This window comes from Caenorhabditis elegans, chromosome IV (assembly GCF_000002985.6).
Source record: "Caenorhabditis elegans chromosome IV".
NCBI lineage: Eukaryota > Metazoa > Nematoda > Chromadorea > Rhabditida > Rhabditidae > Caenorhabditis > Caenorhabditis elegans.
In genome coordinates this window covers 5,550,331-5,577,163 of record NC_003282.8, presented here as the reverse complement: position 1 = coordinate 5,577,163, position 26,833 = coordinate 5,550,331, and the positions used below count along the sequence as shown (strand labels likewise).

General features: G+C 33.2%; 2 protein-coding genes and 44 non-coding genes across 46 annotated transcripts; 25 read left to right on the top strand and 21 right to left on the bottom strand.

Moving 5' to 3' along the window:
* Positions 1 to 919: 919 nt before the first annotated feature.
* 21ur-6012 lies at positions 920 to 940 on the bottom strand. The gene has a single exon (NR_054233.1).
* A 718-nt stretch (positions 941 to 1,658) lies between these two features.
* On the bottom strand, positions 1,659 to 1,679 carry 21ur-15559. Its single transcript, NR_054232.1, has one exon.
* 21ur-9044 lies at positions 1,662 to 1,682 on the bottom strand. Its single transcript, NR_054231.1, has one exon.
* Positions 1,683 to 2,297: 615 nt separating this feature from the next.
* Positions 2,298 to 2,318, top strand: 21ur-13733. Its single transcript, NR_054230.1, has one exon.
* An 87-nt stretch (positions 2,319 to 2,405) lies between these two features.
* 21ur-1351 lies at positions 2,406 to 2,426 on the bottom strand. Its single transcript, NR_054229.1, has one exon.
* A 604-nt stretch (positions 2,427 to 3,030) lies between these two features.
* On the top strand, positions 3,031 to 10,144 carry T12E12.6 (Peptidase_M1 domain-containing protein). Its single transcript, NM_068430.4, has 9 exons — positions 3,031 to 3,470; positions 4,163 to 4,470; positions 6,597 to 6,737; positions 7,044 to 7,154; positions 7,524 to 7,766; positions 8,046 to 8,228; positions 8,749 to 9,002; positions 9,447 to 9,576; positions 9,760 to 10,144. The coding sequence occupies exons 1-9, from the start codon at positions 3,137 to 3,139 to the stop codon at positions 9,979 to 9,981; spliced, it is 1,926 nt and encodes a 641-aa protein (NP_500831.2). The 5' UTR covers positions 3,031 to 3,136; the 3' UTR covers positions 9,982 to 10,144.
* Positions 3,500 to 3,520, bottom strand: 21ur-7571. Its single transcript, NR_054228.1, has one exon.
* Positions 6,067 to 6,087, bottom strand: 21ur-3848. Its single transcript, NR_054227.1, has one exon.
* Positions 6,506 to 6,526, top strand: 21ur-11534. The gene has a single exon (NR_054226.1).
* On the top strand, positions 6,509 to 6,529 carry 21ur-8072. The gene has a single exon (NR_054225.1).
* Positions 6,797 to 6,817, top strand: 21ur-2804. Its single transcript, NR_054224.1, has one exon.
* Positions 6,998 to 7,018, top strand: 21ur-3837. Its single transcript, NR_054223.1, has one exon.
* On the top strand, positions 7,307 to 7,327 carry 21ur-10424. Its single transcript, NR_054222.1, has one exon.
* Positions 7,310 to 7,330, top strand: 21ur-6931. The gene has a single exon (NR_054221.1).
* Positions 7,944 to 7,964, bottom strand: 21ur-8173. The gene has a single exon (NR_054220.1).
* On the bottom strand, positions 8,290 to 8,310 carry 21ur-1994. The gene has a single exon (NR_054219.1).
* Positions 8,658 to 8,678, bottom strand: 21ur-13051. Its single transcript, NR_054218.1, has one exon.
* On the top strand, positions 9,119 to 9,139 carry 21ur-838. Its single transcript, NR_054217.1, has one exon.
* 21ur-3581 lies at positions 9,715 to 9,735 on the top strand. Its single transcript, NR_054216.1, has one exon.
* Positions 10,145 to 10,365: 221 nt separating the features above from the next.
* 21ur-7122 lies at positions 10,366 to 10,386 on the top strand. The gene has a single exon (NR_054215.1).
* 21ur-13041 lies at positions 10,370 to 10,390 on the top strand. Its single transcript, NR_054214.1, has one exon.
* Positions 10,391 to 10,452: 62 nt separating this feature from the next.
* Positions 10,453 to 10,473, top strand: 21ur-12768. Its single transcript, NR_054213.1, has one exon.
* A 199-nt stretch (positions 10,474 to 10,672) lies between these two features.
* Positions 10,673 to 10,742, bottom strand: mir-790. The gene has a single exon (NR_023967.2). It is a non-coding gene; the product is annotated as a pre-microRNA mir-790 (primary transcript).
* On the bottom strand, positions 10,716 to 10,736 carry 21ur-1430. Its single transcript, NR_054212.1, has one exon.
* A 133-nt stretch (positions 10,743 to 10,875) lies between the features above and the next one.
* On the top strand, positions 10,876 to 10,896 carry 21ur-8478. The gene has a single exon (NR_054210.1).
* A 358-nt stretch (positions 10,897 to 11,254) lies between these two features.
* On the bottom strand, positions 11,255 to 11,275 carry 21ur-14665. Its single transcript, NR_054209.1, has one exon.
* Positions 11,276 to 11,482: 207 nt separating this feature from the next.
* Positions 11,483 to 11,503, top strand: 21ur-1860. The gene has a single exon (NR_054208.1).
* Positions 11,504 to 11,659: 156 nt separating this feature from the next.
* 21ur-3329 lies at positions 11,660 to 11,680 on the top strand. Its single transcript, NR_054207.1, has one exon.
* Positions 11,681 to 12,097: 417 nt separating this feature from the next.
* On the top strand, positions 12,098 to 12,118 carry 21ur-4713. Its single transcript, NR_054206.1, has one exon.
* A 376-nt stretch (positions 12,119 to 12,494) lies between these two features.
* 21ur-9709 lies at positions 12,495 to 12,515 on the bottom strand. The gene has a single exon (NR_054205.1).
* A 500-nt stretch (positions 12,516 to 13,015) lies between these two features.
* On the bottom strand, positions 13,016 to 13,036 carry 21ur-4199. The gene has a single exon (NR_054204.1).
* Positions 13,037 to 13,795: 759 nt separating this feature from the next.
* Positions 13,796 to 13,816, bottom strand: 21ur-11124. The gene has a single exon (NR_054203.1).
* Positions 13,799 to 13,819, bottom strand: 21ur-7222. The gene has a single exon (NR_054202.1).
* Positions 13,820 to 14,491: 672 nt separating this feature from the next.
* On the top strand, positions 14,492 to 14,512 carry 21ur-11442. Its single transcript, NR_054201.1, has one exon.
* On the top strand, positions 14,493 to 14,513 carry 21ur-8162. Its single transcript, NR_054200.1, has one exon.
* Positions 14,514 to 14,805: 292 nt separating this feature from the next.
* Positions 14,806 to 14,826, top strand: 21ur-6620. Its single transcript, NR_054199.1, has one exon.
* Positions 14,827 to 15,003: 177 nt separating this feature from the next.
* Positions 15,004 to 15,024, top strand: 21ur-9840. The gene has a single exon (NR_054198.1).
* A 17-nt stretch (positions 15,025 to 15,041) lies between these two features.
* On the bottom strand, positions 15,042 to 15,139 carry mir-228. The gene has a single exon (NR_002387.2). It is a non-coding gene; the product is annotated as a pre-microRNA mir-228 (primary transcript).
* Positions 15,140 to 15,200: 61 nt separating this feature from the next.
* Positions 15,201 to 15,423, bottom strand: T12E12.44. The gene has a single exon (NR_054196.1). It is a non-coding gene; the product is annotated as an Unclassified non-coding RNA T12E12.44 (non-coding RNA).
* A 370-nt stretch (positions 15,424 to 15,793) lies between these two features.
* 21ur-9498 lies at positions 15,794 to 15,814 on the top strand. Its single transcript, NR_054195.1, has one exon.
* Positions 15,815 to 16,355: 541 nt separating this feature from the next.
* Positions 16,356 to 16,376, top strand: 21ur-7586. The gene has a single exon (NR_054194.1).
* A 162-nt stretch (positions 16,377 to 16,538) lies between these two features.
* 21ur-3255 lies at positions 16,539 to 16,559 on the top strand. The gene has a single exon (NR_054193.1).
* Positions 16,560 to 16,748: 189 nt separating this feature from the next.
* On the bottom strand, positions 16,749 to 16,769 carry 21ur-15032. Its single transcript, NR_054192.1, has one exon.
* Positions 16,750 to 16,770, bottom strand: 21ur-8439. Its single transcript, NR_054191.1, has one exon.
* Positions 16,771 to 18,045: 1,275 nt separating this feature from the next.
* 21ur-13850 lies at positions 18,046 to 18,066 on the top strand. Its single transcript, NR_054190.1, has one exon.
* Positions 18,067 to 18,343: 277 nt separating this feature from the next.
* ari-2 (putative E3 ubiquitin-protein ligase ariadne-2) lies at positions 18,344 to 26,030 on the bottom strand. Its single transcript, NM_068428.8, has 8 exons — positions 25,962 to 26,030; positions 25,204 to 25,304; positions 24,831 to 25,153; positions 24,058 to 24,315; positions 23,392 to 23,606; positions 22,974 to 23,176; positions 22,788 to 22,925; positions 18,344 to 18,921 (listed from the first exon to the last, which is right to left on the bottom strand). The coding sequence occupies exons 1-8, from the start codon at positions 26,017 to 26,019 to the stop codon at positions 18,769 to 18,771; spliced, it is 1,449 nt and encodes a 482-aa protein (NP_500829.2). The 5' UTR covers positions 26,020 to 26,030; the 3' UTR covers positions 18,344 to 18,768.
* Between the last annotated feature and the right edge of the window lie 803 nt (positions 26,031 to 26,833).

Genomic DNA, 26,833 nt, shown 5'->3' with positions numbered 1-26,833 from the left:
TTGTAAGGAAGAGGGGCCGATTTTTTTTTTAATTTCTATAATTTTACTGTTTCAAATTCCCAATCAAATAAAATAAGATATTGGTTATCAATCAGGAGTGTGCGCCAAATTTGCCGAATTTGCCGAGCACGGCAAATTTCAAAAAAGTAGATTTGCCAAATTTGCCGCACAGATCAAAAATTTGACAATACAATTTTGGCCAAAACTATTGATTTTGTCACCAAAAATGTATTTAGTAAAAGGACACAAAATTGAATTATTTTGATTCTTAAGCAGGCTACACGTAACTTATTCAGAAACCAGAGTTTTGTTTAGAATTCAGCAGTTTGATGCTCCAAAAAACATCAAAAAGTATCAAATTTTTTGAAGTCTGTTATGCACGGCAAATTTGCCGAATTTGCCAAATTCGCCGAGCTCGGCAAATATTGGAAAAAGAGATTTGCCGAATTTGCCGAGCCCGGCAACTTTTGAGATTTGGCGCACACTTCTGTTATCAATCATTAATTCAAATGAACAGCCTCAATGAAAGAAATGTTAAATTTAAAATGCACACGTACGTACCAGGGGTGGGCTAGATATTACCCGAAATAGTTGAACTAGCCGATCGGATATTTCGGATATTTTTATCCGAAATAGCCGTTTTTCGACTTTTTTCCGATTATCCAAAGTAGCGAATATCCGAAAATTTGGATACCCGCCCACCCATGTTACGTACTCGGTAATTCAAAAAATAATCTTGGCTTACTGTTCCAGCTTCTCAAAAATTGATGCTCAATTTTTATCGTCCTACCAAAAAGTCGTAATATATATTTTTCTTCAACCCGTTCCTTAAGAACAAAAGATTTTTTAAACTCCATCTAAATAATATAACTCTAAAGACGAACAATATTCAAGGAAGTCGATGGGAGTAGTAAAAATGTGGGAACGGTTCCACGATGAATTGCAGAAGCAAATGGTTCAATGTAAAAGTTGACGCGATGAAACAGCATTATTTTTTTCAACGCTAACGGGTGTTATGATGTCTCAAAAATTAACCTCTGCGTCAATCTCATTTTAGTTTCACACGAACTTTTTTTTTGATTTTCGGCCATGTTTCTATGTTCTAGGCCGTGTACTCCTCTCGGACAACAAAATATTAAAAATTATTAAACTTTAGGGTTTTATAACTTATTCATATAGAGCCCTAATGTTCATATAAAATGTTATTTGTGAACAGTTTTTTGTTTTTTTTTTAAATAAACCCTAGAAGGAATTAAATCATGGGAAAGTATGAAAAAAATCTTCAAAAATTCAAAATTCTTACAATTTAGGTGTCCGAAAGATTTATATTCACTTAAAACTTTAAAAAAAATTATAAAAATTTCAACCTAAAATCTATAGACTCGAATATATAAAAAACGATGAAAAACGATGATGACAGTACAAAAGTCGTGAAGTTGATGCAATGAAACAGTGTTTTTTTAAATTTAAATGTAACAACTCTATCATGAGAGGATAGAGAGCTTCAAGAGGAGAAGACTATTCCACAACTCGCTTGGTGAATTTAAATTGACAAGGAATCCATGAATCCTCTTATTCGAGGTAGATATAGCATTTTTTACGACAAGAAGTCATGTTCTTTTTAATAATCAAAATTTTTCTCACAAACTGTTAATAATCTGTGAATACACGATTTTTTAATAATACTTATTGTATGGCTTCAGTTCAAAAGTTGATGCAATGAAACAGCATTTTTTTTCAAATCTAGAACAAAAGTCAGCGGTTTTTTCGATAAGTGGATAATAACTTGAGGAGAAAATTGCGCAAGCTTCCAAGCCTACAGAAACACGCGTAACACCAAAAACAACTAAAAATCAATCTGACTAATTATTATTTTTCTGCCTCATGCCTGGGTGCCTGACTGAAGCCTATTTGTTTGGCTCTTGTCAGTTTTGTGCCTGCCGCATACCTGCCTCAAGCCTTCCGAGGCACTTTTTTCTTTCTACATTCCTACTTATGGCATATGTTTTGTGTAATGCCAAAAACTGATAGAAGTTGGATTTTGAGAGTGGCAGGAAGAAAAAACTTTAGGGCATAAACACATAAACTTCCCGAAACACTGAATTTTCAATTTTCAAATATCGGACGAACAAGAAATTTTTGAGCCGAAACTAAAACGAGATTCACGACTAACATACATACATCTCAAGTACTTTTCGAACTATCTGTCAATCTTTGTGCTCGTCCATGTGTGTGAAAAAGTAATCCGCACTGTTTCAATATCCTTTTTCAAATTATACACAAAGATTGAATTTCAAAACTGTGAATGAAACGTCTGTTCAAACTACATTTTCATAAGGAAGGATGTTTTTTTTGTTTTTAAAATTTTTTTTTGTTTTTTTTTAAATTTTAACGTTTTTTTTATTTTTTTAACTATCAATTATACATTAAGCTTCAAAGTTTCAAAGAAAATTTAAGCATTTACCGTAAAAGTAATAATTTTTTATGAAAAACAAAAATTTGTTGAAAATTGTATCTTCAATCTTGTACATCCGTTTTAAGAAACTGTGATCATGATCTCGTAATTTTTTCAATCATTTTGCAAATTATTTTTGCTTAGTTTTAGTCAAATTCGTTCAAGAAACGATACGCAATTTTCGAGTTTTTTAAAAAGTAACTTTAAGCTTTGATTTTTTGGAGGGTCGATGCGTGCGTATAATCCCTAGCATATTATTCAAAATACAAATTTCCTCTTTTTTTCAAATGATAGTTTCATCTTATTCAGAAATATATTTATATCAAAAACTGACCACTAAAAAAGTTGTTTCTCCTCATCTCCACTTTTCCTAATATTTACTCAATTTCAAGTGGTCAGTGCTACTACCATGCTACTGATTCGAAAAAGTGATGAGTGAAAAAAAACAGTAAGCTGAACAGTAAGCACTCATCACATATTCTCTCAATTCTCTCAATCTCAATTTTCTCGAAAGAAAAGGTAACTTAATATTTGCTTGCTCGACGAAAACGGAAATGAAAGTTCTCCTCAAGTACCGGTACCTCTGAGGTCACAACGCTAGACAAACTCTCACACCCTCACACTCGTTGACCACCACCATCCCGTTTCGATTGACATTTGAGAAAAAGATCTTCTGAAAATATGAAATCATCGTTTTTTCTTGTTCTTCTGTTATTCCAGACTGCGAACAGTTGGCCACACAACATAATTCCACTTTCCTATGATCTTTTATTCAAACTTCCGATTCACGAATTCAATGGATTCACTGGTTCAATGGTCCTTCATTTTAATCTTTCTTCCCTGTCCGATAATATCACTTTGGATGCTGTAGATCTTCATTCATTCCGTAATATTTCTCTGATACGGTCTGCTGATCTCACCGAGCCTACACTGAAATCAATTAAGATTCTGAAAGAGAAAGTGGAGCTCAAGTTTGAGAAATCTCTGTTTCCAGGACAATACTTGCTAACAATTGGTGAGTGCATTTTGCTTACAATGGTACTTTAAATTCATATTCATCGAATATTGAAGTCGTGAAAACATTGAAACGTTTATAAATGTGCTGAAACAGATTTTTAATTTAATGTAGTTTTTCTTGAGTTTTAAAGTGTTTGTGTCAACTGATTGGAAAATACAATGTGCTAATCTCTATTACACTTGTAAATTTAAAAATATTTCATTTTATGGCTTTCATAAATGGTAGGCCCATCTTCAGGCACAAATGCCTGCCTGGGATGGGCAGCAATTCTGCAAATTCCTATTTTGGCATGTTGATTCACAATAGTTCATTGAAATGTTATGTCAAAATATTGATCAATATGATATTTTTCTTCATCACCGTTTACAATTCCTAAAAGCGCTCAAAAATGCTCGAAAAAGTTTTCTGACAATCGACAACTTGCATGCATTTTTGAGCACTTTTCAAAATTATAGAAATGCCTCCAATCCATGCAGCCAAATTTGTCTATTTACATTTTTTATATGGCTTTTCTTACGAAATTTCAATCAATGTAGGTACGCGTAGTAGGCAAGTAGGCAGACTACCACGTGAACTTGAAGACTTGCCTACACCCCCGAAATCTTTGTTTTACACTGAAAAGTTATAAATCCCCCGATTCTTTTCAACAGCTATTTTCTCAATGAAACCCCCATTTATGTAAACTACAGGAGAATACAATGGTCGCATTGGAAACTCATCCGAAGCTTTATTCGAACGACGTAATCCACTTCTCTACACAACACATCTTCAACCAAATCATGCTAGACGTCTATTCCCGTGTATTGATCATCCCGCAGTCAAAGCCCTGTTTCGTTTATCAATTGTACATCCAACTGATACTGTTGCACAATCAAATACAATTGCAATGGATGTCCACGTGGAAAATAGAAAATGGCAGAGGACTATCTTCCAAGCGACACCGCTTCTTCCCGCATATTTGGTTGCTTTTTCTGTTATGCCGGACTCGAATTTACAGGTGAGAGCTGTGAAAAAATAAAGAAACAAATTTGAATTTCTGTTATTACATGGGCAGATATTCCAATATGTTTGTTATAAAAACAAATTAGAAGTTATGTATATATAAAAACTTTTTGTGACATTTTATTTTTTTAAACATTGAACCCGGCAAATGTTGAAACTCGGAATAACAATTTGCTCGATAAACGTTTCTTGCGGAAACTTTTAGTTTTAGAACTACGACTTTTTGAGGCAATATTCAGGCAAACACTCATTGACTACCTTCTCATTGACTACCTTTTGCTCATTGACTACCTTAGATCATTGACTACCTTTCGGATCATTGACTACCTTTCGGCTCATTGACTACCTTTGCTCATTGACTACCTTTGCTCATTGACTACCTTTCGGCTCATTGACTACCTTTGCTCATTGACTACCTTTCGGCTCATTGACTACCTTCAGTTGCTCATTGACTACCTTTATCTAATTTTTCAGAATTTTCAGTTTTTTTTTCGCTGAAAAATCAGAATTTTCAATAACATGTTACTTTTTGATGTCTAAGAAGGTTGTGCACTTTCTCATTTCCTGAAATTCCGGAAAAAATGGAGATGAGATCTGATGTATAAATGCTCATTGACTACCTTCAAATGCTCTTTGACTACCTCTATCTAATAAAATTTTCCAAAATTTATTTTTTTGAAAACTTTTCAAAATTTGATCAGATATTATAGAAAAGTGCAATTTTTGTCGTTTTTCTAGTTTGGATGTTCTGGACACTACTGCAGACGAAAACCTGAGGTATAGTAGAACCCCTAAGCTCAAAAAACGCACTCACTTCGGATGCTGATATCTCCGTGGAAAAATTTTTTATGACAAAGTGATCAACTACAAAGTTGTATATCTTAATCTAAAGTACAACTTTGTAGTTAATTGTTTTTTATCAAAAAATTTTTTGGTCGAGATAAAGTTGTGTAAAGTTTGGCAATTTTTTAATGAAAAACAATCAACTACAAAGTTGTACTTTAGATTAAGATAAATAACTTTGTAGTTGATCACTTTGTCATAAAAAATTTTTCCACGGAGATATCAGCATCCGAAGTGAGTGCGTTTTTGAGCTTAGGGATTCTACTATACCTCAGGTTTTCGTCTGCAATAGTGTGCAGAACATCCAAACTAGAAAAACGACAAAAATTGCACTTTTCTATAATATCTGATCAAATTTTGAAAAGTTTTCAAAAAAATAAGTTTTGGAAAATTTTATTAGATAGAGGTAGTCAAAGAGCATTTGAAGGTAGTCAATGAGCATTTATACATCAGATCTCATCTCCATTTTTTCCGGAATTTCAGGAAATGAGAAAGTGCACGACCGTAAAGGTAGTCAATGAGCAACTGAAGGTAGTCAATGAGCCGAAAGGTAGTCAATGATCTAAGGTAGTCAATGAGCAAAGGTAGTCAATGAGCAAAAGGTAGTCAATGATCCGAAAGGTAGTCAATGAGCAAAGGTAGTCAATGAGCAAAAGGTAGTCAATGAGCAAAGGTAGTCAATGTGCAAAAGGTAGTCAATGAGCAAAGGTAGTCAATGAGCAAAGGTAGTCAATGAGAAGGTAGTCAATGAGTGTTTGCCCAATATTCATTGAAATTAATTCCACTGTCATAACTTAATAACTTCATGAAACAATATTAGCTATTTTTTTTTATTTTTCGTGTCGATGAAGTGCAAGACAGTGAGGCAATTTATTGGAAATTCAACAGTATTTTTAATTAAACGAAAAAAAAAAAATAGTAGTAATAGATTTTCAAAACAACTACAACAAAAAAAACAAAAGAGTGTTTCTATCGAACATCAAAATAAAAATGAGAGCTGAGAAAAGAGAGAATAGAAGAAATCTAGGAAAAAAAACAAACCCATGAGTATAAGTTTGTATGTAATTAGGTTTTTTCTGTTTATTTGCACCGGTGGAAGTTTTGTAAGGAAAAAACAAACTTTTTTATTTTCAAAATTTTACTGTTTCAAATTCTTAATTAAAAATAGAGATGAATTGCAAAAAAAATGTTGGACCTTCCAAATTGAATTTCACAAAAATTTTTCCAAAATAGCTTTCATTCAAAAATTCATAACATAGCGAAACTATATCTTTTCAGCTCTCCCGACAAACTTCATTTGGAGTCACAGTTCGCGTGAATGGAGAATCTCGAGGACTTGTGCTCCGAGTTCTTGATTGTGCTCTTGCAAGTTTTGAAATCCTAGCTGGTCTTATTGATGTTCCATTGCCACTGAATAAGGTAAAAATTTTGTCTGTTTCACAATATTTATTTGGATTCAGACCAAACAATTTATATAATATCCTAATGGCTACTGCAATGACGTTAAATATAAATATCATTATAGTTCTGAAAAATTTTTGTTGTAGTCTGTTAGGAATATTCAAAAAACTATAAACAACTGAGAATTGTTTCTTTAAGTTAATAAAGCAAAATATAAAAATTGGAAAAAAACTATTTCAATAAGTTGTTTTGAATTCAATTCTTTACACGTTCATTGATCATACTCGTACCAATTTGGGCCAAAGATGCATGAAATGTTTACAGATCGATTTTATTCTAGTCCCGGAATACGATGGTGGAATGGAAAATTGGGGGCATATTACTGTTTCCGAAACTTTGGCTACTTCTGGAGATGACGCGCATTTGATTTATTTGGTAAGACTGTTTGAACATGAAATTAGTGGAAAATTTCATAGCGCATATAATGCGTTTGATGGCGTTTCTTCCTTTCAAAATTCGGGGTCTATTTTGAAAATATAATTCATGTTTCACTCATTAATCATAAATTCTTCGAATATTTTCTTAATTATTCATGTGAACTCATCAAAGTTTTTTTCAAAACATTTTTGAGATAATTGATAAAAGTTTTCTAATTTTTCCGAACTTTTATTATTATATAACGCTTTTAAATTACAAGTTGAAAAAAAAGTAACGAGTAACCTTCCAAATTATGATTTAAAAACACAAATTAAGCTTTTTTCAAACAACACCAATTTTGATTTTCGAAACGATGCATCTCTTTAGATTGCTCACGAAATTGCACATCATTGGATTGGAAACCGTGCAACAATTGACTCTTGGAATTGGATTTGTCTTCAAGAAGATCTCACTGACTGGATGGCTCTTAAAGCAGTTAAAGCTCTGTTAACTGATGAAATCAGGTTACAGAGGTTCCAATTAGCTCAATATGTAGAGATTCAGTTGGTTGAAGACTTTTTGAGTCCAGGACATTCCTTGTATATGCCATCAAAAATTAATCAGGAATTGGTGAGTTCATATAATTTAAATAAACTCAATAAATTGAATAGGGGAACTATTCTGAAATAGATAAATTTTTTCCGATTTTTTAAATGTGTAATTTTTTAAAATTATTTCTGAGTGAAAATTTTGATAAAAAACTATATAGTGAAACAGAGAACGTTTTGATGGAAAAATATTTTGATACAATGAAAAAGCAAAGTACTATTATTACAAATTCTCATATGTATATTTAACAAGCATGTGAAACAGTCTTTTTTTTATTTTCAAACTAAACTAATTTTCCAGATAAATCGTCACTGTTACCTGAAAGGAGTTGTCCTTCTCGACACATTGGAATCAGTTGTTGGAGAGCAATTCATGTATTCTGTGATTAAATCATTAGTTGGATCACACTCAACATACAATCTTACCACATTCACTTCTTACTTTGACCAGATTCGTGTTGATAGGAATGCAACTGTTGGACAGGTATCTTTATATATTTAAAAAGTTGAAAAAAATATTTATATTTCATTGAAACAAATACAAAATTAGTATAGAGGCAGATCAACCAAATACATACTTTCAACTCGTCATCTTCTAGAAAAACTGAAACAGAGAATTTTTAATTTTTTTTTTGAATTTTAAAAATTCAAAATTTGTGGTTACTCTTCAACCGATTAATTTTTAAAATTTGAAATATGTTTTGCTTTTTTTTCTGCTGATAGTTTTTTTTGACGGTTTCATAAACCTAAACACAACTGAGATATAGTGCGCTCAACAGCCCCGCTTTCTTTGAGATATTAAAGGCATTTACGATTTCTATTCATAGAAAAATAATATGTTTATCAGATTTCTAACTATTGTTCATTATTTCTCAACTTTAGGGGATTTCTTCGAATCAGATTTAGTGTTTTACCCACGTAAAATGGAAACTAATTACCAAATTGAGTTTTGTTCACATATCTGTAAACACGATGAAACAGTAATTTTTTTTCTTTTAATTCAGATCTACGAATATTGGTATACAACTGGAGGATATCCATCAATTCTTGTTGAAAACAATGGACCATCATCACGTCTTCAACAACTCTCACGACCCCTTTGGCCATTGAAAATGACATCAACTCTTGCGATTCCACAATTCGTATTCTCAGAGTCCATAGTTTTTGCATCTGAAAATGCCCCACTTTTGGTGAATCTCAATTTCACTTCATTTATGAGAGTTAACTATGATTCATTGACATGGACGGCTATTTTTAAGTGAGTTTGTTATTTGAAACAAAACATTTTGAATAGTTTTTGAAATGAGAAACTAGTTTTAAAAAATTTCGGTTTCACTCAACTTTTAATGCCAAGCTGATGTACGCAAATTCCAATCACTAGACAGTATTTTATGGTGATCTTGAAATAGCAAACGGTAATATACTTTACAACAAGTATTATTTTTGTTTAAAATTTAATATTATGGTTTACAACCCCCTATTTATGTTCTCTCAATCGAGTTTGAATAAATATATTAAGTGGAATACCTAACTTTAAAGGTGCAGTAACCTTTTGCGTGGAAACTGCTCAAAATCATTAAATACATCCAAACAAACACCATATTAAAACTCTACAAAAATTATCTGAAACTTTTTTACTGGACGTCTCAACCAATCGCAATTTATTTTACTTTTATTCACACTTTATCTGTTTTATTTCTAGATACATGTTCGAAGAACCAGAGTTATTCTCAGCAGTTGGCCGAGCCCAGTTGGTTTCAGATTTTTGTTATTTCTACGCAAATGATAAAGTTGACAATGGAACTATTCTCAAGGAGGCCGTTGTAGATATGGTGAGGTTTAAGATTCATTTTAATAGTTCTAGAAAACTAGTGAAATATCATAATCTTAGTTAAAAGCTAGTTTTCAGCAAAACATTTTTTACTGTTTCATCTAGGTTCCATAAGTATTGCAAATTTTTTTAGTGGTAATACGATGGATATTTTGTTGGTTGCAACTAATACATAATTCTTCAGGTGTACTCGAAACCTGAATTCTTCGAACTCTGTGACTGGAATCTTTACTGGTGTCATTCTCGATCCGATCAATCACTTTTTGCTCAAGTTGTACGTAGTCTGGCTCTCCGTTTCTCATCTGCAACATTTGAATCCACATCTGCATTTGGCTGTAAAAATGGAATGGCGGCGAGAAGTATGAATCAGTTCTGCGAAAGAATTTTTGGAAGAAAATGCATTTAATTATTGTTTTTTTTTTTGAAATTTATATGTCCCACCGCATCTCACTAGCAAATCTAGTCAAAAATCCAGTTGAAACTGTTGAAAATACCGGTCGCCCTCATTTTTTAAAGGTTTTATTTTATTATATTTTTTGCTTAAATTAATCAATAAACTTTGTCATTTGAAAATGTTTTCTAATTTTACAATGATCAATTTGGGGTAGAATTTTTCATTATGCTCCTTGCTTCATTTTTTGACTTTTAATTTGAATATTCTTAATCTGGTCCACCCCTGCTGTTTCATTAGAATCTTCTTGAAACCTCAAAAAAAATGGAAAAATCTGCCAATATAACAATTTCAGTTTCACATCCAACGTTTAATTGTCAGCTTAAACACGGAAATTGTTCGTTTATCCCGTCGATAATAAAAAAACAGTAAAAACAGGTACTGGTTCATCTGAATTTCAAACTGACAGGGTTTTTGGCACATTGTTTTCAACTTCAGGTACAATCAGTTACACTGTAAGAAATTGAAATATTCGATGCATTTCAAATCATTTTGAAAAGTTTTTTGGTTTTATGATGTATTTATCTGATTTCTAGTAACATGTGGTTTGCCGGAACAGTTAGAAGTTTTTGATACAATTTGAAAAATAATTTTACAAAACAACATTAACGTCACCACAACATTTTAAATCTGAGTCATCAGCTACGCCGGTTTGACACAGAGCTAACGCCGCGAGTTATAAGTGAAATCGCGGTGTTCGCGAGTGCCAAGCCGGCTGAAGGGACTTTTTTTTTGAGGGGAGAGAAGTCGACTGAACAATATGAAACATGAGCATGCATTAAATTTTTTTTTAGAAATATCTCTGTTTCACACAATCTTTAAGATTTGTCAGAAAGCAGAAAGAAGTGGTATGTCTGTTTGGAAAGAAGTTTTAATAATGAAATACGGTAAAATTTTAAGATTACCGAACTTTCAGAAAAAATAATTATTTAGAAAATTTAACAAACGTGCAACTATGTATACAGAATCTCAGCACAGAGTAGGGCTAATGGAAAATTTACTTAAAGCGCTAGAATTGATTAAAAAACAGATATTTCATTTTTATCTTCTTAATTTATTTCCCAAAAATTGTTTTGTTTCTAACAATATTTCTTGCGACATTTTCTAATTATATGTGAAGTTTTTATATCAATGTAACATGTTTGTATCATTGATTCTAAAGCTTTCTAAATAAATGTTTGAATTTTTAATAATTTTAAATTTATTGTTTCAAATAATCTAGTTTATAAACATCCACTCAATCTAAACACTATCCAACATGATTTATTTCCCACATTACAAGAAACGTAAAACTGAATAACCTTTAAAAGTTTTAGATCTGAAAAATGTTTACTTGAAAGACTTTTTAAATTGTGATTAAAATATGTTTTTAATTTTATTTTTCCTGAGCTGTTCAGTTTTTTTTAATTCTCTGTTTCAAAGAAATGATTTCAATGTGAATATTCAAAAACCACACTTCTATGTCGACATTGTCAGCAATTAATAAAAATAGTAATTTTATTCTGTAAAGGGCGCTTACTTCAGTGTTGTGTTTTTATTAACAGTTTTTAGTTGTTTGCAATTTTTTTCAATTCATTTTGAAACTATTGTTTCAGAAAACTGACTTAAATATTGAATTCTTATGAAAATCTACTGAACTTTAAATACAATTTCCTAATTCTGAGTTATGATTTTGTCAAATCCCCAATCTCAAAATTGTATGTATTTCGATTCCACCTCTTCCCTCATTCTCCTCCGTATTTGGTATGGAATGCCCCGTGCCGATGAGGGTCGGTCCTCTCTCTTACGGCGCACGTAGACACACAGAGAGACATTCAATGATATTTGTCGGTTGCCGACGACGCCTCGAAATGTAAACACCTTTTTCTCCATTCTGTCCTATTTATACTGGTTACGGGTGGGCGCTATGTTTGGTTATTTATGCAGGTGTATTTGTGATTCCATGTTTTTATGACATTGATTTGTAAAGGAAAAGGAGGATTCTTGCAGAAATATATGTTACTGTGAAAGATTTAAAAATTAATACTGTTTCAGATTGGTGCAAAATAGGCTGTTCATCCTGTAAACTCATTCAATACTGCTCCATCGAGAAAATAATCGGAATCCTTGTTAAACCAAAAAAACTTACAATGAGAGACGGAGTTTTCTCCCAGGAGAAATTGTTTAAATTTACATATATCATGCTTAATCAACCCAAATCCAGATGGAACCTCTTCATAAGTGTGATTTTTTGCAGTGCAGAAATGTTTCAAGTATTTAGTCATTTATACTACAACAAACTTTCTAAGTTTATTTCAGTACAAATTTCCGTTTAAGTTCATTCAAAAAAACATTTTAGTCGATTTTTTAAATTTTCAAAATATTATTACTGTACATATACCTTCTTGGGCCGCTCTGATTAGACATATAGCTATTCTAAAGATAGTTTGTTCCTGATTTTACAATTGAATTTAATTGAATTTGGCTGCTAAACAACGTACATAAAATTACTAAAAATCATAAAATTGTTTCAAATTTCTGCACATAGTGGAAATGCAAAAAAATTTCACTGGTTCCAAAGGTACAAAAGACGTGTGCGACACGTCAGGTTCCACTCAAAGGCAATGGAGAGATAGGATCTTGGCCGCATTTTTCGAAATTCGGTGACGAAAGGAAAAGGTGACACTTTGAGGGAAATAAGAGTGTGAAGAAGAAATACAATTGTTAGAGAATAGGTATTTCAAGGTGACCTATGCCTACCTTGTGCCTTACTGAAACTACAGTAATTGTAAAGTACTACTACAGTACCCCGACATACGCTTTATTATGTGAACTTTCAACAAGTTGAGCGAAATGAGAACTGAGAAAGGAGAAAACTGTGCCATCACCAAAAAGTTGGGTTCGCGTCAAAATTGGTCAGTATGGAAGGTAGGCAGTAGGCAAGCTTGTAGGAAGGTAAGTAAAACGGAAAATTTTGGAGTGAAGCTGTGCCTGTCCAACATATGATAAACACCTTTTACTGAACATGTTAGTAATTTAAAGCCAAGGTATTTTCACAAATGCTGAACCTGAAACATGAGCAGATTTTTTGTAAATTTCTCTGTTTTATAAAAATATTGAGTAATACATGTATTTGCTTTCTGAAAATTATTTTACGTTTAATAATTGTTTTAAAAAGTTGCTCAAACCCCGTCTCAAAGTCGCTATGAGCTGAGTGAATGTGGTGATCGGCATATTCATATTTGATACAGTTTTTGAGCAGCTTCTCAAAACTTTTCATCAAAACAAGAAATGTTTTTAGAAAGTACAAATATTTCTCTATAGTTCTATATAAATTAATACAGAAAACTTGGCACAGATGGTACGAAAAAGGGGATCTTATAAGTGGTCTCTCTCTCCCCAATATCACTTCTACAAAATATTTTTCGCAAAATCACAATGGAATCTTTAACAACACCTGGAGGTATCGTATTTTGAATCAAAAGATAAATGTCTATTATTTGACTCGAACCTCAACACACAGGCAGACTCTCAAATGTCCCTTTGTCTCCACAGAAAGGAGAAGAGTCGGTTCGATTCGATTGCTAATGCGAAAATTACCAGTCTCTCTTTCTCTCTCTCTTTTTCTCTTCAAGTCTTTCGCAACGAAGAAGATCGGAACAATCTTGAGGCGCCCCGACGATGTCCTCGAAGACAACAAGATGGAGGCACAGAGTGTTGAGGGTTGTTGAAGTGAAATATAAAATGGTTGTGGAATATATTGGAAGGTTCGAGAAGATCTGCGAAATATCTCTGACAGTACATTTTTTCAACAATGATTTATGATGTAACTGAAACATTTATGATGTAACTGAAATAGTAAACTTTGTGAAACATCCAAGTTCCATGCTCGTAGCTTTTAAAGTCTTCCTGTCATGGAGCTGCCACTCATATTCTCGTTATTTTCAAATTTTCGATCTTTTTGTACAGTATCCTTGCGACTCAGAGTTGCTCTTCTCCCATATCATATTTAACTCCAAATTGGTTCCAATCAAATTATTGACTGACGCCTGCCTTTTTGCATGAAAAGACTATATATTTGGAAAGTACAGAAGAAGAAGATAGTAATGGCTCGGAATGGCCCAAATGGCCATGGGAAAGGCGCTCACATTTGAATCACAAAGAGAAAAAGAAAGAAAATGAAGAGTGTATGCACTAAAAAAGGGCAGAATGAGTCAACCTTTTTGCTAAAATTCATATTTTCCTTTGTTCTTTCTAGATTTGAATATTTACATTTGGAGTGGAATGGATTCTGCAGAAAGAGAGTGCCATCTGAATTTGATTTACAAAATATTTTGACGTCACAATTCTTTAGTTTGTAAATCTTCGTCAGGTTCTGTAGACCTCATGAGAAATTATCAAAGTTTACTTATTGAGAAATTATTAAACTTGTTCAATTTTTACGGTTTCACTATGTGTATAAATTTGGAAAAAAAAAGCAATTTAATTCGGACATAATATCGTAGACAAAATTTTGATTGCCAAAGTTCTAGATAACACTTGAAAACACATATGAAATAACTGTTACCGTACCCTGCAGAAATGCGGAATTTAGTAGTACTAGCATTTAAAAAATACCGTACCCGGTCTCGACACGCTTTCGCACTCCTTTTTTCACTTTTAAAAAATTGTCGTGTTGAGACCAAATATCGTATTTTTCAGATGCATATCCCCACAGCAAAGAAAACAACAAATAAAATTATTTTTAGAAAATACTTTTTCGAACACTTGGTAAATTTGTTTAGAATTTTTATTTTTTAATTCTGACTCCAAGCTATTTTTCAAGACAAAATTCGTATCAACATATTCAATTGATGAGTATTTTCCAAAACAGTTCCAAATTTCTTATGAAGGATGTAAAAGTTGGTTTCTGAGGAATTGAAATTGTTTTAATTCATAGATTCTTAAATTTTACTGTTTCACGATGAATATATAGTTACTTTGAAAAATACCTACCAATGTCTCCTGCTCTTTTTCCCACTCTCTCTCACTACTTCATTAACCTCATCACCGTCCGCTATGGTACCGTATGATCCGCGGTCTGTCGTTATGCATAGCCGTGAATTCATGCAGTGCCATTGCGAACGGGATAAGGAGGAAAATGTCTCGCCAAAGCAACAAAAAAAAATAGAAAAGTTGCGAAACAGTTTTTGGGAGGCGACGAATAAAAGAATTTTTGAAGGCAGTAGTAGTAGTCGACGAGGCAGCACAGGCCAACGAATGACTGTATGTGGAGAAGAAAGAACAGATGGAAAGTGAGACTTAGAGAAAGAGAAGGAGGCGCCAAAAGAGTAAGCAAGCTCCGCCCATTTCTCTCTTTTTTCTCTACAGATTATGGGGCGGGGGGTTTCTGTGTATTTCCCTCAATTCGTCGGCCTTCCTCACTGTGGCCTATTTCGATTTCGAAAATTGTCGATTCAATTGGAAGAAGTAAGAGAGAGAGAGAGAGAGAGAGAGAGAGAGAGAGAGAAACAGAAACGAGGCGATTTCTATTGTTCTGTGTACATTTGAAATACTGTCGAGGTCGTTGAAAAGTAAGGGATTGAGAGAGTTTTAGAGAAAAAGAGAGAGAGAGAGAGAGAGAGAGAGAGAGAGAGAGAGAGAGAGAGACCAATTATTCCCTCACTATGAAGGGTCATGAAAATGAACACACAAGGATTATCCGAATTGAACACGATTTATGGTGGAATCTCTTATTTCTACTGTTTCAGAACATAATTAAGAAGGCCTCAAAAGGGAAAATACTTATTATTAAGTCCTTAGCTTATCAACTATGAAAACAATTTAAAAAACGGGAACATCCGTCACCAATGAAAATTTCGCCATTAAAATCGACGAAAGTGGCTGAATTTGAATTTCGCACGCAAATGGTTTTACGCGGGAATTCAAATTTAATTTTTAAATTATTTTCTATATACGTGAGAACAGCAAAATAAATTAGTTTGTGGAAGTAAATTTTAAAAATTACCAGATGAGGATCTGCTAGTCTAAAAATTCGCAAACTTCCACCAACAATAAAAGAAACATATATTGTAGTTCTTTAATAAATTCTTTAAAAAAACCGAATAAATAATGTCTATAATGGCAGTGAGTCCGATGAATTTAAGACCAAAACTATCAAAGAAAAAGTTTAATTTGAAACTACCTGAGAATACAACTCTCGTGGATGTGGAGTTTTTAATGTTTTTTTTGTGGTATTCCTGAATATAAGAAAACTTTTGGTAGTTTGAGACCAAAATTCATTAGACTCACTGCCATAATGTTCAGTTTCATTAGGTCCAGTTAACTAACTCAAATGTTACAATAAATGTTTATGTAATCATTTTCGATGGTACATTTCTGTCAAAAAAACTACGATTAATGTTACTTCTGTTCCAGGTGTACTTAATATTTATGCTAAATATTATGACTTGATTAAGTCAGAATAATTTTTGAATTGAGAAAAAAACTGTTTCATGCATATTTTAAAAAACATTCATATTAATTAATTCTACTGATAGTTTTGTTATCCGGTGAGTCTTATCAATTGAAACATGCTAATTTTTGAAAATTTTACGCATAAGGTTTCCCGTTAATTACTCTCCAAGAAAGTAACTTCAAAATAAGAATACTTATGTTCCTATAATGTGGGAAATGGTAAAAATATTTTAATTGGAGTTCTAACCGATGAAACTTTGTTTGTTTTTTACAATCAAAATGAATCCTTCCACGAAAGCAAAAAAGGAACTACAGAAACGTTTGCGAAAGATACATAAATTTGAACTGAAACATTAAACAAATTTCAAAAAATATTTTGAATTAACGTAGGATAATATCTGATTTATGTTTTATTCCGCGTATTCTTAAATTGACGCCGGCTATCAAGTTCCCAAAACGGTAATATGTGTTCGCGGAATACAAAAACTCGGCCACCTATCCCTTGGAAACCCCTTTCAAGACAATTGTCGGCCAGCTTCGGAAAGGTCTAAAGGGAAAAATCGAATATGAATCTCTTTTTAGGCTATCTTGCAAAAACCGCACTGCTCTGGGAAGTTGTCCATATCGGAGCAATGCAACCGTTTTTGCAAGAGTATGACGTCACAATAAACATTTTTCAGCCAGGGTCACCGATTAGTAAAATTACAGTTTCATCAGGATTATTTAACTAAATTATTTAACTAATTTAAGTAAACATTGGACAATGCAAACTCAACACAGAAACTTTTACAAAAGAGATATATATATATATATATATGGATTCATGCAAACTCAAAATTAATGCCGTAAATCGACACATACAGTAATCTCGTCTCTTCCCGCATTGCACACGGGATATCCTTACGTAAGATATGGCGATTTTTCTTATCTGTAGATAAACAGCCCGATCATCTAAAGTGATATATCATAATTAGGCTCTGTCCACATTTTTTTCGTCGGTTTTTCCCTTATTTGAGTTGAAAAGACCTGCCAACCGAAAAAATGTGACTGATAAAAACCAAAGAAAATCACATTTAGGCAACGTTCCGGTTTTGTGCACAAACATTTTCTATGACTCTATAACTTTTTTTTATTACTCAGACGCGAAATTTAGCGATTTCGCGCCGAAAATACTGTACCCGGTCTCGACACGACAATGTCAAATACTTTGTCAAATCTAAGGGAGTGTACTGTAGCTTCAAACATTTGTTTCTGCGGAATTTTTTACTATAATTTCTGATTTTTTTTGTTGATAAAAATATGCATTTTTTAAAAATTAAAATGTATACAATTTAAACACAAAAATCACTGAAATTCCGCACAAACAAAAGTTCGAATCTACAGTACTCTTTCAAGCCGCACACCGTTTCAAATTTAACAAAAAAAATTGTCGTGTCGAGACCGGCTACCGTAGTTTTGGAGAAAAATTCGCGAACTTTTTCGTCTATCCAAGGATCAATTCAAGATGATTTTTAAAAATCCGAAAAAAAATAAAAAAACTGTTTCACCCATATTTTATAAATGCAAAATAATAGACTAATCTAATTTTCTTTTTCCACTTTAAAAACAAACGATCCAACCACCAAATTCACAACACCACTCACCGCTCTCGAAATAAAACGGAGAAATATTCGAATTATCAGAGATGTCTTGAATGAGAGCTCGAGCTCCCTTCAGAAAGTGGGAGGAGCCTATTCATATCATAGAGATTATCTCCTGCTTCTTCACTTTCAATCAGTCAAAGTATTGAGAGACGGACGGGGAAAAAGAGATTAAAAGGGCTGAAGAAACAGGAAAACAAGCTCAATATGGATAATTAAGATGTACATATAACAATAATAATAATAATAGAAATATGTATTTCAAATTCAGGATAAGTAAAGTGTGATGATAACAAATGAGAAAGGCACTATAAATGAGTATGTGTGAACAGGACAAAAAAAATCAAGAAATGATGGAAATACACAGAAAACAATCCTACATGAACATGGGCAAAAGAGAGATCTCAGGAATCCCAAAAAATATTATACAGAAAACATTTCAAATTCACAGAACAGGAGAAACGGGAATTGGATCACAGATAAATGGTCAAGGAGCAATTAAAGAGTGTGATGTATTCATGGGGAAGTTTTTTTCGATGAGTTTTACAGAAAGATTATGGAAAAGAATATAAAGAAATCGACCCATTTTTGAATGGAGGTAAATTGTTTTTTAGATACATGGGGATATACAGAAAACTACTAGAAGAAGAGCTATAAAACAACAGATTTAAAAGAAAAAGTCGTGAAGAAGTGTCTGACGTTTGTGCTCGGCTCGATGCATATGGGCTTCTAGAGCTCCGCGTGCGGTACCATCGGCTCTTTCGACCGCCCATGCGAGCTCTTCGACTTCTTTTTCGAGTTGAGCTTGTTGGTATTCGAACTGAAATTAGTTAATTATACGTGGATTTTATTTAAAAAATTTGTTTGAAACTGATAATTGTTGAATTTAATTTCCACATTGAAAAGGTGTGCGCGGAAATTTCCTACCATTAATTCTACTAGTTGTTTCAGTAAAATTTAGTGATAGAATATAGAAAACAAAAATCTAATCTATCTGAAATTACGTTATATTTCAGTTGGAACAACTCAAAAAGTGCTCGAAAATTGCCTGAAAGTTTGTGGAATTTTTCCGATAATTTTCAACTTTCAGGCAGTTTTTGAGCAATTTTTGAATTGTTTCAACTGGAATATAACCTATTCTCAGATAGAGCAGATATGTTTTCTATATTCTATAACTAAATTTTACTGAAACATTTTGTAGAATTGATTGTCAGAAATTGCAGCACATCCCTGTTTAGATTACTCTAGACTTGAGACTTGAAATCCAGAAGTCTGGGATTACTGTAGAAACCAAAGCAGAGTTTAATGCTATCTGTCCTTGAACATTCATTTTCAAAAAGAACATTACTGATAAGAACGTTTCCCATTTGAAAATTGGAGATAAGTCTAATCCTTCGCAAGGTTACAGTAAGACTATTCTCAGTTACAAGGGAGAAGCTGCAAACTTGATAAGGAACCTCGAATCCGATGTTCAAAAATGTCAAATTCTTAATCTATTAGCATGGAGCTTTGAACTTTCATACTTGATAATCTTCCTCATAACACCTTTTCCGGCAAATTGAAATTTCCATAGAATTCTTTCTTTACTACTAGTATTTCCATTTTCTCTCTCTCTCTCTTCCCATTCCATGTATGTCCATTAATCGAAAAGGTAGGAATATCCAAAAGTGTGTGTGTATGTCTCTTACTATTTATTTCCATTAATCCGTCCTCGCTCTCTCTCTGAAATCCTTCACCTTCCCCCAGATTTGGGCAGATTTTGTAGTCGTTGCGTCGGTAGAGAGAGAGAGACTGGATTTGAAAGAGAAGGACGAGAGCCGGATTATCGGCACTGATTTTGGATTTCGGGCAGGCAAGCAGCAGCACGGGTCCGATGAGTGGGGGATAATGAGGAAGGACGGGGATTTATAGACTTATTATTGAGATTGGAAGGAGAATGGTGTGTATGTGTAGAAGTGTAGTGATTGAATGGAAAAGGGAAATGTCAAAGATCTGGAGAATGTGCAAAATGGAGAGCGGGAAAGTCTGAATGATGAGCTCGATATCTTCACTATTCTGGAAAACCCCTAACTGAAATCCATGAGCATGAAAAGAGATCTCGGATATTCAAGAAGTTGATCAAAGAGGAAGATTTTGTTCAGCATTCTCATTAGAGCGGGAATACACCTTCAATTCAGAGTTCAATTTCTAATTCGGAATCAAATTTTCTGTTTTTTCTAGAAGTTTGGGAAGACTTCCGGTATTCCACAGTACGCTACGATGCTTAAAAACTGCCTAATTTCCTGTGTGATGAATGTTTTCAGAAAATATCAGCAGAACTTAACAACAAGAAGCTGAAATAGAATGAGTACTGAAATTCTGGACAGTGATCCTCAAATCATTAAAAATCGTGACTTGTTTGAACCTCCAGTCTTCTGAACTTTGAGATCCAAAACCGTTTCATGCCACTTTTCCGAATCATCAATCAAATAATCAGTATTCCATTGAAACTGGCTTCCTCTTTTCTTCTCCCGTCTCATACCACCCACAGAGTTAACTGACGGCACCATACTGTGAGTACAGGGTCTACGTGTCCAACTTTCAACTTTCAGGCAGTTTTTGAGCAATTTTTGAATTGTTTCAACTGGAATATAACCTATTCTCAGATAGAGCAGATATGTTTTCTATATTCTATAACTAAATTTTACTGAAACATTTTGTAGAATTGATTGTCAGAAATTGCAGCACATCCCTGTTTAGATTACTCTAGACTTGAGACTTGAAATCCAGAAGTCTGGGATTACTGTAGAAACCAAAGCAGAGTTTAATGCTATCTGTCCTTGAACATTCATTTTCAAAAAGAACATTACTGATAAGAACGTTTCCCATTTGAAAATTGGAGATAAGTCTAATCCTTCGCAAGGTTACAGTAAGACTATTCTCAGTTACAAGGGAGAAGCTGCAAACTTGATAAGGAACCTCGAATCCGATGTTCAAAAATGTCAAATTCTTAATCTATTAGCATGGAGCTTTGAACTTTCATACTTGATAATCTTCCTCATAACACCTTTTCCGGCAAATTGAAATTTCCATAGAATTCTTTCTTTACTACTAGTATTTCCATTTTCTCTCTCTCTCTCTTCCCATTCCATGTATGTCCATTAATCGAAAAGGTAGGAATATCCAAAAGTGTGTGTGTATGTCTCTTACTATTTATTTCCATTAATCCGTCCTCGCTCTCTCTCTGAAATCCTTCACCTTCCCCCAGATTTGGGCAGATTTTGTAGTCGTTGCGTCGGTAGAGAGAGAGAGACTGGATTTGAAAGAGAAGGACGAGAGCCGGATTATCGGCACTGATTTTGGATTTCGGGCAGGCAAGCAGCAGCACGGGTCCGATGAGTGGGGGATAATGAGGAAGGACGGGGATTTATAGACTTATTATTGAGATTGGAAGGAGAATGGTGTGTATGTGTAGAAGTGTAGTGATTGAATGGAAAAGGGAAATGTCAAAGATCTGGAGAATGTGCAAAATGGAGAGCGGGAAAGTCTGAATGATGAGCTCGATATCTTCACTATTCTGGAAAACCCCTAACTGAAATCCATGAGCATGAAAAGAGATCTCGGATATTCAAGAAGTTGATCAAAGAGGAAGATTTTGTTCAGCATTCTCATTAGAGCGGGAATACACCTTCAATTCAGAGTTCAATTTCTAATTCGGAATCAAATTTTCTGTTTTTTCTAGAAGTTTGGGAAGACTTCCGGTATTCCACAGTACGCTACGATGCTTAAAAACTGCCTAATTTCCTGTGTGATGAATGTTTTCAGAAAATATCAGCAGAACTTAACAACAAGAAGCTGAAATAGAATGAGTACTGAAATTCTGGACAGTGATCCTCAAATCATTAAAAATCGTGACTTGTTTGAACCTCCAGTCTTCTGAACTTTGAGATCCAAAACCGTTTCATGCCACTTTTCCGAATCATCAATCAAATAATCAGTATTCCATTGAAACTGGCTTCCTCTTTTCTTCTCCCGTCTCATACCACCCACAGAGTTAACTGACGGCACCATACTGTGAGTACAGGGTCTACGTGTCCAAAAAGTGACACTTTTCATCAGTGAAACTCTCTGAGATTTAGATTTTCTGGTTCTTCAAACGATTCTAGACACACACACACAGAAACCGGGGGATGATTCTGATCAATGACGCGACACGTGTTTGCCACTATTTTCCAAGGAATTCGTTTCTTGTCAACAACAATAATACAAATTTCAAAGAATTGTATCATTCTGTCTGCTGTGAAAGTTACGGAAGAAGGGAATTCGTTGTATATTTAAAGATGAATCAATACAATACACAAATACACTTGTTGGGAGAAGAAGACAAGAATATGTTCAAGTGGAAGGAAGGACCGGAAACTTTTCGAAACTAGAGGCAAGGTTCAAGTTTATTGAAATATATGTGGTTTTCAATAAATTCCTCGGAAAAAAACTATGTTTCAATAGCAATCATCGTAAAATAATGCTATTAGTCGGCAGTATGACATTACAAATCTTTTTCTACAGTAGTCACTATTGTGAAAAATGATATTGCAGTCTTTTTTAGATAATCATACATCTTTCTTTTTTTCAAATTTTCAGCCGAACTTTAAAACTTTACCTGGAACGTTCATACTTTTAAACTCTAACTTTTCCAAGAAAACATACCAAATTCTTGCGGGGAGTCGCACTGAGAAAGTAGGCAAATGGATAGGTATACTGTAGCGTGTATCGACATTTCGTTAGCAATGAGACCGACTTGTGAAGATATTGCCAATCAATCCATGTTCCATTGTGCTCGTTGACCTAAAACAGAAAATTTTCAGCAAAATTTTGTAATTTCAATATCCTTACCTTATCATCAATCTTCTTTCTAATTTTATCTCTCAGTTCTTCTTCCATTTTTAACGATTTTGAGTGATTCTCGAATCGTTCGAAATAATGAAGATATTTCTCGAGAGCTCTTCGTGCTTTTACATGATTAGCTTCAGCAGCCACTGATGGATTTTCTTTATATCGACTGCACTCGTAGTATTCACTTCCGTGGCTTTTCCAATCTAAAAAAAATTTAATTTTAGATTAGGTATTGATTTTTTTTGTGCAAATTTTGTAGATGTTATACTTTATTTATTTAAAATACTCGAAAACCAGTCACCGATGTTAGTTTTATTTTCTGAATTAAAACAATATTCGTTAAATTCATGACTAGAAGTGTAGTTCGAGAAGAAAAATTCGCATGAAATTTAAATTTTAAAATTTCCAAATTCCTCACCACCAAAACACATCCAACAGAAATGATGTCGACACCTTGTACATTGAATATGATTACATCCACCAGCTTTTTCAATACAACTATGACATTGTGGACAATCTTTCGTATGAGCACTAATATAATTCGCTGTTTCACTGTCATCTGCACATTTTGTCATCCATTGTTTGATGGTTTCACATGAAGTTGGAGCATGATAGTCGGCGCCACATTTTACACTAAAAATTTGGGGAAATTTCGGAGTTTAGTGACATGGCAAATTTGGATGGAAAAAGGATATACAAAAGAAATGTTTATATACATTATCAACTTATGATATTGGAAAATGGCATTTCTCAAATAACTGTTTATGATCGGTTTTGGAAGGGTTCAGGTTTTAAAAATTTATTATTAAATTAAAAAAAAACTAGTTTCTTTCTACGAGACCTAGAAGATTGAAAATGTTCGTACATTGAAAAAAAAATTGAGAGTTAATTTTTCTAGAAATACAATATTCAATAAATTTTGATGAGTGGGTTTTGAAAAAGAACAGATTTTTCTGAAACTTGCCGAATAAAATAAGTCATTTAAAAATGGAAATCGGAAGCAATATTTTTGTAAAAAAGGCATTTTTACGAAATTCACCGAGTTTGGCTGCTTTAAATTTAGAAAAAAAGTGTAAAAACTCACCAAAAAGAAGTATGACACTGCATGCAAGTAACTCGTTTTGGCTTAACCTCCGTTGATCGTATAATCACAGGACACTCATTTCCAACACAAAACTTCAAATGTGGATGAGAATTTACCATATCTCTGAGCAAAAATCGTTCATATTTCAGCTTTATCACCGGTGAATTTTTAATAATCGAGAGAACGAATTCAGATGGTGCATACACTTCACATTCAGATTCCATACATTCGATTCGTGATGCAACGCCTTCTGATAATCTGGAAAAAATATGGAATTTTTTGAAGATACAAATAAAATTTTGAAAAAAAAAACGATTTTTCTGTAGTTTAGTTTTCAATCTTACAAAATCTATTTTCTATTTAATTAACTGATTATATTTATTAATGAACACTAATAGTATTCAGTTGAATCGCTGATCTAAAAATTTGATAATTTTAAGTAAACTTTTGGCAATAGAATTCCGAACACGAATATTTCCATAAACTTGTAAAATTCAAAAAAATGTTGTCAGCATTTTTTGATTATTTTGCTTTTTTTTGGGATTGTGCATTTTTTTTGCATTATTTCCTTTTAAAAAATTTCATGCATTTGTGTATTTATTTTCCCTTTTTTCTGAATTCTTGAATTCTCCGGAATTTCTTTGTATTTTTTTATTTAAAAAAACACACCAATCAAATAAGAATTTTTACAATAATTTCGGTTATTAACTTTTGAAACAGACGTTTATTTCTGTTAGTTTTACATTCAAATGTGCAAACCCCTCCCGATTTACCTAGATTCAACATGACTCTTCCAACAGTGTTCACAAAAACAGTGTCCACATGTTAAATGTGGTAATTCAGTATATCCATCCATAGCACATACACTACAGTAACCCTTTGCTAACACTGATTGAGTTGACGATAATTTCCGTTTCGGTTCGGGTTTTGCGTCGATATGACATTTTCTCAAGAAATCATTTCGATCATTTCGAACGAGTCGAGCTATTTTATCAACATCCCAATGATTAGCTTGTAAGAGTATTCTAGCGAATTTCTCATTTATTGAAATTCTGGATACAAGTGAATTTACACCGTCGATGAATACCCGTTCGACCTGAATTTGTTCAGTTAAATTAATTTTACAATGTGTATACAATTGCTTACTTGATTTACAGAGAGACACTCATAATCAGCTTCCTCTGAATGTGTCGGTGTCACTGCCACGTCATCAGCGGCATCTACATCCGCTTCGTTGTAGTAGTCTTCTGGAAATTAATGAAATTTTATAGTATTCAAATTTTTTTTGGTAAAAAAATTTTTCCAGGAAATCGACAATACAATCTGTAGATAATTAATCATTTATTTTTAAAAATTTAAAAATTGGTTGTGAGAGAAAATAAAAAATGGGGTTTTTCATATAAAGAAGAAAAATTGACAAAATTTCAATTTTTCCGGAAAAGCGGCACTCTTGCTCTGAACTTTACAAGCCAATTTTTTGAATTTTTTAATATTAAAAAAAATCATTAGATAGTTAATAAAAAGTTAATTCAAACACAAATTTTTGTAGTTATATTATGGTTCAAATTTTTGTTTTTAAATTTTAAAAAATAATAACTTTTCCCTGATTGTGAAGAAAATCGAAATATTTGTTTTTTAATCCAGGTTCCTGGCCAGAAAATTGAAATTTTTTCCAGAAAAATGTTCCTTTTAATGCATTTTCTGAAAATATCTACTACTTTTAAAAGCGAGAATGTTTTCAACCAAGAAAATTGTGATTTTTTGCAGAAAATTGTTCATTCAAAATTAAAGAAAATCGAAAATTGGAAATTTTTCAACGAAAAATCTAGAATTTCAGTTTTTTTTTCAAATTTACAATTATGTTTGGCGATAAATATTTTTTTTTAAATCAGCTTAAATCTAACCATCTCCATAACCGGCATAATCATCCCCGGACGTGCAGCTCATGTCTTCATCGTCCATTTTCTGCTTTTCTGAAAAATTAAATTATAATGATGTCTGAAAAAAGAACGAGAAAAGGAAAAAAAACAATCTAAAAAAATATTTTAAACCAAAAACTACATCATTGAACCCTAAAATTACACTACTAGTCTTTCAAATTATAAAAAAAGTGGCAAAAAAACTAGGCGCTTCTAATCGGCAATTATTACAGCATCAGCAGCAACCGCCACTCTACAGTAGTCAACTGAACCTGCCAGGTTTTCGACGTCTGCGTCTCTATAGCCTCCCTATACTATCTCGCTTATTTGTTTCCTGCGCGTGTTCATTCGTCTTCACCTCCAAATATTTCAAAAGCAAATCGGTTGGAATAGACAGAGAGAGTGTATGAGGGGTAAAGTTTCCGGTCTGTGTTATAAAAACTGAAAAAAGGACGAAAAGAAGAGGAGATAGAGAGCTTGTGTGTGAGCAAAGAGATCGGATTTGTCGTCATGGAGATTTTTGAGACTCGAAGAGTGGGAAACGATGGAATCTGAGAAAAAAAATATGAGAGAAAATGAGGAAGGAAGTTGTTATCAATTCTAATTTTTTCAACAAAAAAGAAATTAAAATTCAGTGAAAAACTGTAAAAAATATCTGATTTATCTGAAAATATGGTTGATTCCAGTTGGAAAAATTGAAAAAGTGATCAAAAATTGTTCGAGGAAGCAGCGAAATTCAGATAACTTTAGCACACTTAGCGATAATATTTTTAAATACTTTGTCACTAAATGTTAGCGTTTGTAGAACTCCAACAAGACCGTGTGTCGATTTATGCAGCTAGTGTACTCCTCGTGGA

Bases quoted from the DNA above. Each gene is read 5' to 3' on its own strand.
- T12E12.6 (NM_068430.4), top strand. From the start codon at position 3,137: ATGAAATCATCGTTTTTTCTTGTTCTTCTGTTATTCCAGACTGCGAAC. The intron at 3,471-4,162 runs GTGAGTGCATTT...TGTAAACTACAG, and splicing joins ACAATACTTGCTAACAATTG to GAGAATACAATGGTCGCATT. The intron at 4,471-6,596 runs GTGAGAGCTGTG...ATATCTTTTCAG, and splicing joins TGCCGGACTCGAATTTACAG to CTCTCCCGACAAACTTCATT.
- ari-2 (NM_068428.8), bottom strand. From the start codon at position 26,019: ATGGACGATGAAGACATGAGCTGCACGTCCGGGGATGATTATGCCGGT. The intron at 24,316-24,830 runs GTAAATCGGGAG...TATTTTTTCCAG, and splicing joins AAGAGTCATGTTGAATCTAG to ATTATCAGAAGGCGTTGCAT. The intron at 22,926-22,973 runs GTAAGGATATTG...TTTCTGTTTTAG, and splicing joins GAAAGAAGATTGATGATAAG to GTCAACGAGCACAATGGAAC.